The 15604-nt window shown below is 41.6% G+C and overlaps 1 protein-coding gene across 2 annotated transcripts; it reads right to left on the bottom strand.

Annotated features, from left to right (window-relative positions):
- Positions 1-683: 683 nt before the first annotated feature.
- Positions 684-14057, bottom strand: ccdc69 (coiled-coil domain containing 69). Of its 2 annotated transcripts, none has more exons than XM_048230628.1 (9): positions 13715-14057; positions 9008-9077; positions 7575-7741; positions 5791-5878; positions 3014-3087; positions 2808-2909; positions 2146-2265; positions 1199-1296; positions 684-931 (listed from the first exon to the last, which is right to left on the bottom strand). In XM_048230628.1, exons 1-9 carry the CDS (start codon positions 13733-13735, stop codon positions 751-753), a joined length of 921 nt encoding a protein of 306 aa, XP_048086585.1. In that variant the 5' UTR covers positions 13736-14057; the 3' UTR covers positions 684-750. The 2 variants fall into 2 exon arrangements, with proteins under 2 accessions (XP_048086585.1, XP_048086586.1); XM_048230629.1 differs by having other exon boundaries at positions 9008-9074.
- Positions 14058-15604: the final 1547 nt, after the last annotated feature.

The following is a 15604-nucleotide window of genomic DNA, read 5'->3' as shown; positions in this document are numbered from 1 at the left end:
TTTGTCTGCAATCCAACCACAGTGACTGTGGAGCAGGAGTCTCCTACTTAAATCAACAAAAAGAAAGACAAATATACAACTGCAACAAAAAGGAAATACAATTCAAACTAGTTCTAGTTTCTCTCTTGGCATGGTTTTATACACTGCATAGTCTTTTTTCCCCCCATCACTGAGTGGCATGTACTAAAAAAAAAAAAAAAAATCTCTCCATGGCAAAACGTAAATAAACAACTAGATAAAACAAAAACAAACAAAAAAATCTAAATAAATCTGACTAAAAAGTAAAAATGAACAAACAGGATCTAAAAATAAAAGTAGAGTCAAACCACAAACTCTCTTGCTCCACTGTGAGAGCAAATGTGAACACCAAACCCGTCAGAGGGAGTCCTCTAGTCTAGGTGACCGCCAGCTTCTAAAGGCACAATCCAGACGGACAGTCAGTCAGTTTTAAAGGCTCATCCATGTTAATGGCTCCACACTCATCACACCAGACATGGCTTTTGAATCAACCCCCAAAAAAAATAAATCAATCCAGACCGAAATCACCACAGCATGAGGCACCTCACTCTTGTATGTGCATCAGTAGACCACTAGAGGTCAGTGTGAACACTTTGGTTGAGGGTTGAGGAATGGAGTGGAGCGCTGTGATCCAGGGAGCATTCAGTAAAGTGCTCCTACCCCCAACACACTGCAGTGGGGCAGTTTGAGGCAGGGGCAGTTAAGCCCAGGGGGGTGGGGGGGTTATCGAAGTCAGCTGGGGGACACCTCGGAGAGGGTGGGAGGCCGATGGAAAGCGGGGTTGGAGGAGGAGCAGGAGTCGTGGTGCAGCAGTTTGAAGAGCAGCTCCTCCTTCTCCTGGCGCAGTTTCTGCGTCTCCAACGACTGCTTTTCCAGAGCCTCCTGCAGGCTCAGCTGGTCTTTAGACAGCTCCCTGCACACACGATTCATTACCGATCATTAGGACCATTATAATCAATCACAATAAATTACAATATGCACAGCACCACATATCTGTATAAAACAGTAAATAAAACATGCCTATTCTTATTCCTTTTCCATTGTTAGCATTTAAATGTAAGATGCAGAATTTTACATTTCTGATAATTACTATCCATCCACTACAGTATTTGACGACTGTACTAAAGAAACTAAAATCCTAGCAAAACTAGTGAATATTGAACATTATAATGCCACGTACTGGATGAGGGACTGGTAGTTCTCTATCCGAACTCTGAGGTCTTCATTCTGTTGTAGGATGTGAATCACCTGGTCCTCCAGTGACAGATTCTTTTCAACCTTTAAAGGCAAATAAATGGCCTAGTTTAACACAATGGATTTATTCCGACGGTCTACATTACACATGCCCAAACACTGACCACACAGCACACTTTTACTGTATGGAAATAAGTACAATTAATGAGTCACTGGACATCTGTGTCAGGTTCCAATTTGTTTACCTATCCAGTGCAGTATCTCAATGAAGACCTTCACTGTGGCAGTCCAGTAATAAGATTATCATTAGGCTACGAGTGGCCTGCACAGGCAGATGTAATCCCTTAAACAGTCACGGTTCAGAACAGGAGGTTACATAGTGCCACAGATCCATGCTCACAAAATCAAGCAAGATACCTTTTGATTGTAAATGCAAAAAAACACAGACTGTCTGGACCTTTAAACAGACCATGACCGTGGTTATTCCTGCATCATGATTGGAATAAACTGTTTAAGTTCAGAGCCCTTGAGATAATTTATGGATGTGTCATGAAAAAAATCCAGTGTTAAACATATCCAATCCAATCCAATCCTGTGTACGTATACACATTATATTTGGTGAGAAGTCTGAAATGCAAACACACATTGGATTTTTAAGCCCACCATCATGACCCTGCTGAACATGTACAGCAGTTTTGCTACACTACAGTAAGTGCAAAGAACCCTGGACATTCTTTCCTGACAAATGCATAAATACATGGGTTGAGCATGCACATCTTAATTCTGACCCTTTTACACACACACACACACACACACACACACACAGAGAGAGAGAGACACACAGAGAGAGACGCACACGGAGAGACACAGACACACACACACACACACACACACCCCTCTCCTGGCTTCCCAAAAAAGGCCAGCAGCACATACCAGTGTGTTCATCTGCAGAAGCTTGCTGCCCAGCTCCTGCACACGCTCAGTCTTCATCTCGATGACAATCAGCAGACTCTCCTGCTCCCGCTCCCAGAATTCCCCAGGGCTGCCGTGAGTCTGAGGGGAAGGATCCGACAAAGAGGAGGAGAGGGCAAGGCAAGTTAAGTTAACTCATACAGTACACAATTCATACACAATGATTTATTCAAAGTGATTTACACTTGAGAACAATTAAGAGACTGAGAGGTCCCTCTTCCTCTTAGATAGATAGATACTTTATTGATCCCCAGGGGAAATTCAAGATTCAAGTGAATTAAAGAATGAGAGTACTGTAAGTGCATTTATCAGAGGAGTGCAAGACTACAAGGAAGAAATGTATGAAGATAGAAAAAAGTGAGAGGAAAGAATCAAGTCAAGATCTAATACAGAGGCTGAGAGAGAAGCACCCAGTGTAAGTATTCTTAGGCGGTATTTAACTCTATACAAAACATGCACAATCCATCACATAATCACAATATTAACACAGTTGATATAAATCAGGACACTCATGTCAATGTTCTCTGGCCATTAGATACGTCATTGATGAAAGAGGATAAAAATAGAGGTGGCAACCTGATGACTCTGTATGGGTTAGTTATAAGGGCCCATCCTCCACTCACCTCAATGTTCCGCTGTAGGTCTCTCTTCAGCATAGACTCCTCTACTCTCCGTTTCACCTCATGGAACACCTTCAGATCTACCAGCAGCTCTTCTATCCTCTCCTGCAACATGACAGACACAGACACACAGACACACACAATGAGGACGCCTGTTCATTTAAAACACATGATAAATGAACGTCCTAGATGGTGGATAACTGCCTCACCTTCAGCATGTTCTCTGTGGCTTCATGTGCAGCATTTAAGGCAACTTTCTCTTCTTTGTGGAGGCGCTTCAGCTCTATACCATGAAAGAAATGTGTGATTTACAGTTAATTTTTATTATAGGAGATCCTCTAAGCCTCCAGCAAAGACCAACCAACTGGTTTGTATTAAAAACACATTCCTACACCCTGGTACTAAAAACACTTGATTTAGGGATGTCCGCTCTCCCAAATCATGACCTTCATCTGGTGGGAATAAACAGGAGCGTTTTGACCAGATAAAGCCTATGGGCTTCCCTTTCAGTGGAAGAAAGCCTCTAAGGCCAGTGTGCACTTGTCTATGGCGTCCACAGCTGCCTTGTGCCCATCCACAAACATGGAGCTGTGGAGATCTTGGGGTCATTGGTGTGGGAGTACTGTAGTTGAGATGTTTGAGGGAGCCCACAATCTCTGGTTAGGTAGATAGATAGATAGATAGATAGATAGATAGATAGATACTTTATTGATCCCCAAGGGGAAATTCAAGGGTCTCAGTAGCATACAGACATCACACACAACATGCACTTACAGCAGAAATGGTAAACATAAGTATAAGTATAAACATATAACTAAACTCCACTGTACAATAAAGACAGTGGAAGATAAGAAAGATAAGAAATCTAACATACTAAATACACTATATAAATTAAATTAAGGAAGTCCAATGTACTTGAGGGTGATCAAGCATAAGACGCTTGTAGTGACAGGGCCGGGACTGGTAAGGTGCTAAAGGGAATGAGTGTCATGGTGAAGGTGCAAACAGTAGTCCAACCATAGTCCTTAGTTATGTGTGCATGGCAAGGTGCTCAAGAGAGTGTGTCATGGTGAAGGTGCAAAAAGTAGTCCAACATTAGTCCAACAGTGCAAGAGTAAGGTCTAGAGACCAGCATAAATAATATGGACAAATAGGAGAGTAAAGTATAATGTAGACAAGGTAAAATAAAAAAACTATTTCAGTGCAAGAACAGGTTGAGGTAATAGGGTTATAGCCAGTCATTCATTCAGTACTGTAGCAGAAGTCTGACCGCAGCCATTGATCATGTGTGCTAATATAACATGAAAAACAGTGTAGCAGTAAAACAGTAGTGAAAACATTAGGCTGTGTACATTAGTAAAACAGTAGTAAAACAGTAGTAAGCAGTAGTGGGCAGTCAGTACTCAAACATGGACATGGAGAGGGTGGAGAGGCAGACAGACTAAGCAGAGAAGTCTATCTCTACTCTTCCCTTTAGTGAGGCATTGAACAGTGGCCCTAGGAACAAATGACTTCCTCAGCCTTTCAGTTGTGCATGGCAGTGAGCGAAGTCTCCAGCTGATCAAGCTCTTTTGGTTTTTGATAGTGCTATAAAGCGGATGACATTCATTGTCCAAGATGTTGATCAGTTTGTTTTCTAAAATCCTTTTGTCAGATATTGAAGTGATGCACCTGTTATGTCCCTGTTTGGGGTGGAGACGGCCCCATCAGCACTGTAGTAAAGATCAGACCTGGTTTGACTGGGACAAACACCAGCATTGTGCAGTCTGCAGGTGTGAACACAAAATAACTTGAGACTAAAATGGCCCAGAGTTCATAACAATGCTCAAGGTAAGCACTGAACAAGGGCCACATTCAGAGAGTATATTCTGACTAAAAGAAACTCAAAATAATGGGCGTCAGTCTCCCATTGCTAGTCCATTAGCAATACAACTAAGACCCCATGTCAGAGATTTTTTTTATTTAAATGTATTCATTTAGCAAACATTTTTATCCAATGCAACTTACACATGTCAATTCTATTACAAGGGCCATTGTCCCTAGAACAATTCTGGGTTAAGTGTCTTGTATTGCTTAAGGGCACAACGGTTGAAGCCGGGAATTGAACCCATAATTTTTCAGATCAACTCTGGGAGAACTATCAAATAGTCCAGTGGACTCATAACTCCCCAAGAACAAAACAAATGGCAGTTTCTTATTGCACCTCGCAATATTTTGTAACGCAGACACAGAATCACTTAAAAGAAGGTATCTTACTCATTAGAGAATAATATTGGAGTTTGTAAAAGGGTACAATAACATCACCAAACAACTGAAACAACACATTCATTGCCATAATGTGACTGAATGCAGTGTTGTATTGTACAATTAAACTAGCTCAGATACATTACAGATTACACAGATGCATTTTGAAAAAAAAGAAAGCTACTTGGTCTCTGGGTGGCGTATTCTATTGTTATTTAATTTGTAGATTCTAACACATTGTCTCATACAGGGATGGTGCATACAGCAGCATACTTGGTGCATTCATGTTAAAAATACCACAGGTGTGTGCATTATTGATGGCTCTTAGTCTTAAGGGGCATTCACACCAAGAACAATAACTATAACTATAACCATAAGGATAAAAGTGTCTACACTGACCAACGATAAGAAAAGTATTTTCTCGTGTTAATGAATGTGATGGCTAAAATGTAATGGGTTCTGATTGGCTGTTAGCTTTTTATCGTTATCAAAATCAGTCTGAAAGTGATCAACAATATCGTTCTTCATGTCGTTATCGTTATAGTTTGTGTGTGAATATAGTCATTCATATTAAAGAGAACAATATTTTTTATCGTTCTTGGTGTGAATGCCCCTTTACTGTCTAACACAGAACAAGACTTGGATACTGATTAAATAGACAGGTAGCTAGAGCCAACCAGGTGGTAATGCAGGCAGGAAGAAAAAGAGGGGTAGGAAGAGAAGAGGAGATGGTCCCACTGACCTTCAGTCGCGCTTTGATACTCTTCTGTCGTCTTTCTCATCTCCTCCTGGTGGGCTGCATTAAGCTTGGCTGCCGTCTCACTCTTGACCTGAGGGAGGGAGGGAGGGAAACACACACACACACACACACACACACACACACACACACTATTCAGTTCACCCTAACTGAAGACAGACACCAAGAAATCTATTACATGCAACATCAATTATTGTGTAGAAACTCTTCTACGAGTAGAGAGAAATACACACGTCATTATCACATATTATAAAGATGCACTTAAAAAAAGTTCCCACACTAAGGAAGGCCTGCATGTTTAAAATGGGCAACGCAGGTGTATGAGAGACAGTGACTGATCGAGTCCTGTCTCTGTGATTGACACTAAAGCAAGAGTTTTAACCTTGCCACTATGCCTTACATAAGACATCCTTTATTCATGGGCAAACACCTGCTGAGAGGGGTACTGCAGGTCAACACGGTCTCTTTTGTTCGTCTCGGTGCGTAACTGAGGACTTGTTTGACTATATATTTACACAGATCAGGTCTGTCTCCTTTCTAAAGACCAGGGTGGACGGACGCACGCACCTTCCAAGAAAACAGGTCTGGCTTTGTCAGGTCGGGGTGGTGGGGGACACTTTCAACGCAGGCCCGGCATGTCAACGCTTTAGCAGCGTAAACTTGCACACACAGAGAATAGAGGAGGCAAGAGTGGGCATTGTGGAACACGTGGAATCAGAATGGGCATTGAACGCTGCCAATTATTGGGTAATGGAAAAGGCACAGCGTGTTTATGGGCGCCGCCAGCTGCACAACGCATTCCCTGACGTCATCGCTGCCGTTGTGTTATTCGTTTGAGCAGACGGGGCGCTTGAAGCTGCATGTCTTTGGGAGTCCAAAAACCTAAGCAGGTGATTCCACGCACAGGCCAGGTCTCAGACCAGAGATTGAAGAATGGGTCTTCAAAAAAACTGAAAGTTCCTTAATTATTTTCCCAAATGAACCTTCAATGGTGTTACTTCTATGAAATTAAAAAAAAAAAAAAAAAAAAAAAAAAAAGTCTCAGTAAGGTTCTGCTTTAAAGGTACAATACAGGGCAACTTTTAACATTGACAGGCAGTGATACTGAGTGATGTTGGTCGGCCACTTTCCCATTTGTGTTACGAAACCAGTTGTCATCCATGGGTAACTTGTTGCAATCATCCCATCAGAACACTAGGAACAGGACATGTGATGGTCCAGTGACATTGTTTGCAAAAGGTATCCCATGTACAATCACCCTTGGAGTGCAGTTTATGTTCTGAGATTTCTCCATGCTATTGGCATCTCACTACTCTGGGGACTGGTGACAGTCTCTGTCTCATGCCTTTTTGACCTAATGGCCTGTGGCCTATGGACCATCAGAAGGCCTATGGAACATCCTCCTTTCTTTAACCATGCAACACAGATGTAACGGCAGCATCTTTAGCCCTTGAGAGCATTCTTAAGGGCTCTGTTATTCCTCAATGTTTGTGGCTTGATACAAAGCAAACAAACAAAACAAACTGAAAAGCTATACATTAAATCAATGGCAACTTTTTCCCCACACAATTATCCAATTCAATTGCATTACAAGTAATCACAAAACATGAAGAGTGAAACAGGAAAAAATGAAAACAAAATGAATAAAATGAGGTAGACTTAATAAAACAATTTCTACAAACAATAAAACAACTGTTTGCAGAATTCAACTAACACTCAAATCTGGAGATAAATTAAGATTAACTCCATATCCATATGATCATCTGTACCTTCTCAGCGATGCTGCAGACGACCTTGCAGAGCTGGTCGTTGTGGTGGGCTTTGAAGAGTGCATCTCTCTCAAGACCCCCAGAGGCAGCCAGGAGAGCATGGAGGACCTTCAGCTGCTTCTCATACTGCTCCACCCCTCCACCCACCTCAGCCAATGAGACCTTGGCTAGACGGAACACATGGAGAACCAATCAGGGATGTTAGAATGCTGATGACCGTACCCAACCTTTAACTATAACTCACCAATTGACCAAGAAGGCCTGGATTAATTGAAACTGTGAGCAACATAGGACATTGACAAACAAGACAAATTAAAATAAGAATAAGGAACATGTATGAATTTAGATGTAAACATGATGTAGATTCTTTACAAAAAAATGTGAATTGTGAGGCAAAGGTTCAAATGCTAAAATCTAAATCTCTCCAACCAGTGGACCTTTTTTTGACAATCCTTCACCAACCTGGCCTAAACCATGGTCAAAGCCATGTAATATGACCTCACTCAAATGCAATGTGGACATAAACAGTGACCAGCCAGACATGTTAAATAGGACAAGCGGCCTTATCTCGCTTCAGCACTCCCGAAAGGTTAACAAATGACCATGGAAGGCGTAAAGAATTCCAAACTATCTATTTAGTCTAGGTGTCAAAACACCATTGGAGGAAGTAGATTTGCTTTGTTCATTTCCTTTCTCTCTCTCTTTTTTACAAGACATACCTTTGGCCAAGGACATGAAATTATACACTAAGGGTGCCAGAATAGCGTTAGTCAGACAGGATGGAGCTTGTAAATCACAACCGTGACAAGACCATCCATTTTCTCACCGAGATGTGGAATGTGCTCACTCAGTCATTGTTAAATGGGCTCCCAGCTCACCCGACTACCTAGCAATTACAATTACCAAATACCTGAGCGCCTTATCACACACACAATTACGTAATTCATTTTCGATCATGCAATCAGGAAAAATTAGGGGTGTTTAGGTACGACATCACTTCCTGTCTGTTGCTTAGTGCGTTTCAGGTACCTCCGGCTGTTCTTGTGGTGAGTGAAGAGGCCCAAGGGAAGTTTATTTATGTAGCGCAATTCATACGCAGACGTGTCAAAGTGGTGTAAAAACACTACAAAACACAGAATATGTTCAGTGGACCAAAATGGCGGATTTAAAATAATGAAGAGTGCATTAGGTTAACATTAGTTACCGGTAGGTTAAAGGTAGCTTGTATTTTACGTAAAAGGTGGCATTTTCTCTTAAGGTCTCATTTTGTACTATAGCTTAAACGGCAGTCCTCATCACGTGTAAGTTGCTCTGGATAAAAGAGTCAGCTAAATGACAATGCAATGCGATGCAATGTAAATGCAAGTTAACAGAGGCCATCTAAGAAGAGTTAGCTTATGAGTGTAGATCTGCCGGAGGAAACCATTGCTCACCACTTCCATCCTGAGTGCTGTTGTTCACCGCTCTCTGCTTCTTCTCCCCCACCTTCGACTTGCTCTTCTTCTGCGGAGACACACAGAGGCAGGGCTTGGGCCTTGTTTCAATGGAAATATGCCGTACACAGCTCAATAGCAGGATAAGCCAGGCACAGGAAGACTTTAAGATGTCAATGAATTGCATCAGGCCATAGATCAAACTCCACTGTTTGTTTGGGAGCTAGTCAATAAGGTTGGGCTGTCAACACCTTTTATTTCATTTATCCCCTGCTAGTTAGGTCACCGTCTTGTGGGCATTACAAAATGTAATCCACCTCCTGGTCAAAAAGTCTCTCTGCTTCATAAGCAATACAAATGTACACAACAGAACAGGTCACACGCTATTGCAAAATAGAGTCATGAGAAGTTACATAAACCACAGTCATCCTAGCTCATCATGGCCGATTCAGATGTTTGTCATTAAAAACGGAGAACATGGACCACACCTCAACGTCTCCAGCTGCTTGGGTCATGATTTTTTCCACAGGACCTTTACCCCTTTCCCATTTTTAATAGTGTTGTTCAGACTTGTGTCAAATGTCAAAACAAAGCAAAGAAACAAACAAACAAAAAAACTGCCTTATGTAAACAAGCTTGGACAACAAACATGCTGTTTATTCTGGTTCCAATTGCCAAACAATAGCAACTAGCCTATAATCCTGGAGGGGATATCTGTTTATGGGTCTTAAAACAAGATGCTTTGGTCACTGGCCACATACTCATCAAACCAGACTCCTCCAGGCAATACAATGGATTTTGTCCATTGCCAAAACAGCATCACTCAATAACTTGTAGGCTACCTCAGAATTTAGTTTAACAGCGTTTCAACAGCTGAAGGCACTTAAGATTTTATGTTGGACTGGCAGCAAGAGGAACAGTGAGGAAACTACAACAAGTGTAGGCTATTACCTGAACAGTGACATATAACACATACTCTGATAACACAAACAAAGTATGACAACTCTAAACTTTTAGTGTAGCTGATCAATAAAAGTGTGTGTGTGTGTGTGTCTTGATACTCATCAAGCCTAAAATTTGAAAAGTGCAGCTCCCTTCCACCTTATGACACTTGCTTACAGGAAAGCACTTTTGAAATTTCTGACTCAAAGCACTGAGCTCATCAAACCATCATGCAAAGCCCCTCCCTCCCTATAGTCGTGTCCTTAACTGTGATACGCCACCTCATCACTCACAGTGACAAAACAGATGTAACTCATTTCCTCTGAGCCGGTGCAAAACAATGATGTAAGCCTGAGCACTCCACAGAACCTAGGTCTTATCACAGCTTTCTTCATCGATGTCTCTCGGAGAGGAAAAACAACACTTGGGCAACAGACATGATGAGGTTTACAAGTAGTATGGAATTCTGTGATTTTTTTAATTTTCATGGTTCTCTAGCCATCTGTTAAGTTTGAGCACTAAAAAAACAAACAAACAAACAAACAAACACACCAGTGTCCCTGGTCCTTGCACTCTGAAAATGTGAAACATAGTGTCTCAGATTAAACCATAAACCGTTTCAACCAATCAACGCGTTGTTCGAGCACGGAGGGGAGGGGGTTTCATTAGATTGGCTGTTGAGTTTAAATATAAATAACCCTTCACCAGAATCGTGGTGGACTGCACCTTTAAGTAACAATGTGTGTCAATCTATACCCCAAGTTATTCTGTCTCCATGGGAAAGTTTGCAGCTTATGTTACACTCTGAGCTGCTCTTTAAGTGCAGGAGACAGTGAACTCCCTCTCAGGTATAAACAGAGGCCTTCCATCCGGTGGTCATTACATAAACATGTATAAACACAGCACAGATATTAGACTCAGATGGACATGCAGGACACAGATTAACACACACACAGCTGGGTGCTTGCCATGGTAGCCACCATGTTTGTTTGAGGAGAACAGGGAGAGGAGGGTGGGGGGTGAAGTTTGTATGGTTTCTATGGCAACTTGTACAGTTCTCCCTAGAGTATGTGCAAAGTCTAGCCTACTCCCTGTAACATACAGTCTAAAGACAATCTACAGAAATTGTTCAGCTCTTTATCTGAACTAACCCTCCTAAAAGAGACCTGGTGCACTTTGCCTTTTAAATAATTGCATTGAAAAACATAATAAAAATTGACTATAGGCTAAATATTTTCAAAATGTCTGCAAGACACCAAACCTAGGTGATGAAAGCATTTATTTCCTCTTACAGACTTAACCAAAATAATCCCCCCCCCCCTTTTAATGAGTGAATGAATGTGTACATAATAACTAGCAGACAGACTGGATGCCCATCTCAGTACATTTCCTAATTGTTCTCAGATTCACATTAACGAGACGTGGTTAAAAAAAAAAAAAAAAAAAAAAAAAACTCCCTCTCTCCTTCCTAGAGTATTTGACTGGGACATCATTCATACTGCCATGCCTTTCCACACGTTTTTAACAAGCACGAGACTCCTGGACCCAGCCAGTGTTTATAGTCCTGTAGGGATATATTTGCCAGCCACCTGAGAGAATGTGCCGTTCTACAGCAAAGCTTAAGGCTTCCTCGGTCAGGGCAGCCCTGGCAACGCCAGTGCAGTCATTTAGACTTTTAAAACTCCTGTGTTAAAATGGTGAGATGTAGGCCTATCGGGGTCACACACAAGAGCTGAGCCACATCCCCTGCAAGAGATCACACATACTAGTTTGGGAGGCATAAAACAGACTGGAGACATGACAGGAACGTAAGCTGGGCCAGGTGGCAAAAACCACAAGACTCGTCTGCTTTCAGCTCTGAACATTTTTTACCAGGCATGTCATCTGCCTGATAAAAGTTGCTTCAAAGCATCAGTTATTTTAAAGAGTGCCTCAATTCATCAAGACTGTCAATGTATAGAATGAGGCCTCTGGATTTCACCCAGTGGCATTTCACCTCTGAGATCACAAAGTGCTCATGAGACAATCCTAGGGCAGTGTGCAGAACACAGAGCACAAAACACCATCACATGAGACGGCTTGCTGTGATTTTAATGTTTTCGCTCCTTTTCATAACTGTATTTTTCACAATAATGTTCCACTGTGTTGTAGGCTACCCTGGTGGGACAGCTATGTTTCACAGGCCACATGTGAGCCAGGCTGAGCTGTCCCCTCATCAAGTGTACTTGATCTCCTTTTAAACTTCCTCTGGGGTGTTGCCAGTAGGAAGCTCTGTGGATACAGTTCGAAATACTGAGAATGCCAAAGAGGAACAAACTATCACATGCTAGGCTAACCCCTGTGAAGCAGCAGCTCATTGTATGTCTCCCAGCCATATCAAAACACAATACAGAGTCATGACACTAGTACTGCACTGCACACAACAAACACCCAAACAGACCAACAGTATTGACACATAAGTGGCGTCAGTCCAGGTCACGCCACCTTTGATTGATGCTGTGTTTGTTACATAAAATGTGGCTTTGCCACCACAGAGCTGGCCTATTTCTCTTGGCACTCAGAAGCACGGGCACAACAAATGCCCTTGTCGCCTAATGAACAACTGGCAAGCTCACACGTTTCCCAGACCGGTGCCGGAGTGAGGCTGGCTGGAGGGGGGGAAACAGAGCTGCCATGGACATGGCCGACGTGAGTTTGTGACCCTCTATTCCTCGCAGAGGTCTTACTATACCACACAGTCTACATCTCCAGTTGGTCTTGTCTACTTTGGGAACATACTGCTGTGCCTTAGCTGCCACTATACCCGACCGATGTTTATTGTGTGCGTGTGGGAGGGGGCAGCACTCTTAACAGAATACAGTGCACAGCTTGTGAAGAGCACAACACTGGCTGTGACATTAAGTCCAACAGTTTCTAAATCCACAAACAATCTGGGCTAATCAAAGCTTTCCACTGACGAGAGATTTAGGACCGTGTGGTCTCTGCGCAGGTGTAATAGGGCTGTAAACGGTAAACGGTAGTATATATAAAAAGGGTATGGGTATTGGGTAGGGTAATTAAAGTTCATTTAAATATAGATTTCTTGCAACACATGGAGCTGTGGCCTTATGTGGCACTACAAAGGTATTAATCCATAATTTACAGAAACCTTACCAGACGCCACGGACAAATTAGTTTGTGTATGCTGCATCAAGTGTGGGCGTGCAGGTAGGCGAAAGCTCTTGACAGCACTTTGATCAGAGGAACAAAACATCATGAATGTTAGAAACCTAACTTACACGGAAATGAATGCACCACTGATTTAGCAATCATCTGGCAGTGTCAAGTTAACGAATAGCTGACATTTGAAACATTTGTTATTTAATTAAATTTGCATTGATAGTTAAGTTGTGAGATTTTAAGAGCCCATGTGTGCCTAATGAACTCACATTTAACGTTAGGCTACACTATTTTTTTTAACGTGGTAACTTCAAGTGTAAGGGCAATTGTGTGCATACAAAGTCTTGCTAGCCAGCGCTAGTTAACCAACAGCAATAATTCACACTAAATTATAAATGTGAAAAGACTGAGCAGTATCACTAATATTCTGGGTCAGGTTACAATGTTTCAACACTAAAGTTTGCTGTCAAACGTTACAAAGGAAACAAACGTAAGAAAGGAAAGTTAACGTTAGAGTGTAAGTTGAACTGACAAGAGTTGAGGTCTCCGACTCAAAAGAGGGGTCTTCCACCTTTTATATTTTCCAAATTGAATAATGTTACACACCTTGCTCTGGGCACAACCCATTGCTGAGCGCCCGACCTTCTTGCCTCTACCCGAAAGGTTAAGCCAGCAGTATCTTCAGCTCCTGCGTTTGGACCAGTCACAGAGTCCCGCTATATGTACCACTACTACCCTCCCCACGAGCCAGTTTGATTCCTCTCAGCCGCCTCGAATTAAATTAAGGCAACATGAAACCCCTTGCGCACAACTTTGTCAAACTGTGAAGATGCGCCCCGAGAAACCTGTGTTATTGCTGCCTCATTAGTTGAGCAAAGTATGCTGGTATGAAAGCCTAAAATTCAGGAGCCGTCCATGAGTGTTATGAGCATTGTGTTGTCGGTGCGGATTTGCTGGCACGTTATAGAATTTGAACTTTTTGTACCGTAAGTCCCAGTGTAAATGCGCAGAACTGCACGTGCGCAAACGACTAGATACACATCTGAGATCTTTGAAAAAAAAAAAAAAAAACTTGCCTGAGGTTGAGGTTGCTGTAGCCTACTTGAAATGTATACAAATTATGGCACATTTCAAAAGGTAATGGATCATTTACATATCCATATAATGTTGCAATATATATATTTTTTACTTGATGTTCTAATCAGCTGGGAAAGTTTTGAGGGGATATCTATGCCTGATTTTACCATAGTCACTGTATTATATCATGCATAGACATAGACATCATATACAAGGATAAATAAATAAATCGGTTATCACTTATTTTCTAACTAGCCTCTAGGCCTACCTTATTCCCCTCATGGTGACCAACCTCTGGGTCAAGGACTATTGAGCCAGCTTCATTTTGTTGCCTTAATTGTCAAAGGGTGCTAAGATTAACTCTATTGGGCTAATTTAATGATTAACATGCATAAAATAGAAACTAGGCCTACAAACAAATGAACTACATTTTGGCTTTGGGGCATTGTGTGCCTAGATCAAGCTGTTAGGCTATGCAGGTTCAATAGCCTATATTGACCCATTGAACCTTTATTATTGTAGTTCTCTAATATTCATCCACTCATATCAACAAACTCATGTCAACAACTCTTAGAAAACCATGGACAAATTATCAGATGCTCTTCTTCAGTTATGTCCACTGTTGTCCACTGAAGGGAGCATATAGACTAAAATGTTGACCCTGTAGAATGGAGCACACTTGTAATGGCTCCTGCTCTGCTCGTCATACCCTACCATGGTTTGGGCCACAGGCTTTAAAGAGCTTCACAATGGCTGCTGCAAAATTTATAGCCTATCTGTGCCCTCCTTTGCCATCAGCATGCAGCAGACCTGAGTTAAAGGAAGAGCCAGGAATACTATAGCTCTGCAGGCAGTGAGGGTGTTAGTACTAGTGTGATTCTGTGAAGGGAGTCATTTCAAAATGGCATTGTGCAACAAGAATTAAGTTTGCTCCTGGGAGCTGGACCTGTGTTAGGTTATATATTAACACAAATGGTCTCTGTGAGAAAGGTGAATCTCTACTTCATTAAATGACATATATGTAGAGTAGTATTGACCATTTGAGCTGATTTGACACTTACGTTTAAAAATAACAATTAAAACTAGAAAAGCATTTCCTGAAGGAAATACGGTGCATGAAAATGCAAAAATATGATGTAAAATATCATACAGAGTAAAAACAAACTATATTGGTTGCTAGGTAGATGAGGTTTAATATAGTTGGAATGACTGAACAGTTAAATAAGTGGATAGTTTAAATGGTTAAATTATGTAGGTAGATAGTTGACGATAACTGACACTTGGAATGGCTCTAATGTTTGCTAGCAGTTATGCTAACTATGTTAACAAAGATAATAATGTTAACCAAGTTACTATGCTAACTAACATGCTAACAATGTTAAAATGCTAAGTATGCTAACCATGTGACTTAGCTAATCA

Source organism: Alosa alosa, chromosome 21 (genome assembly GCF_017589495.1).
Source record: "Alosa alosa isolate M-15738 ecotype Scorff River chromosome 21, AALO_Geno_1.1, whole genome shotgun sequence".
In the NCBI taxonomy this organism is placed as follows: domain Eukaryota; kingdom Metazoa; phylum Chordata; class Actinopteri; order Clupeiformes; family Clupeidae; genus Alosa; species Alosa alosa.
The sequence above is the reverse complement of the archived record's forward strand: the minus strand, read 5'-3'. Positions and strand labels throughout refer to the sequence as shown.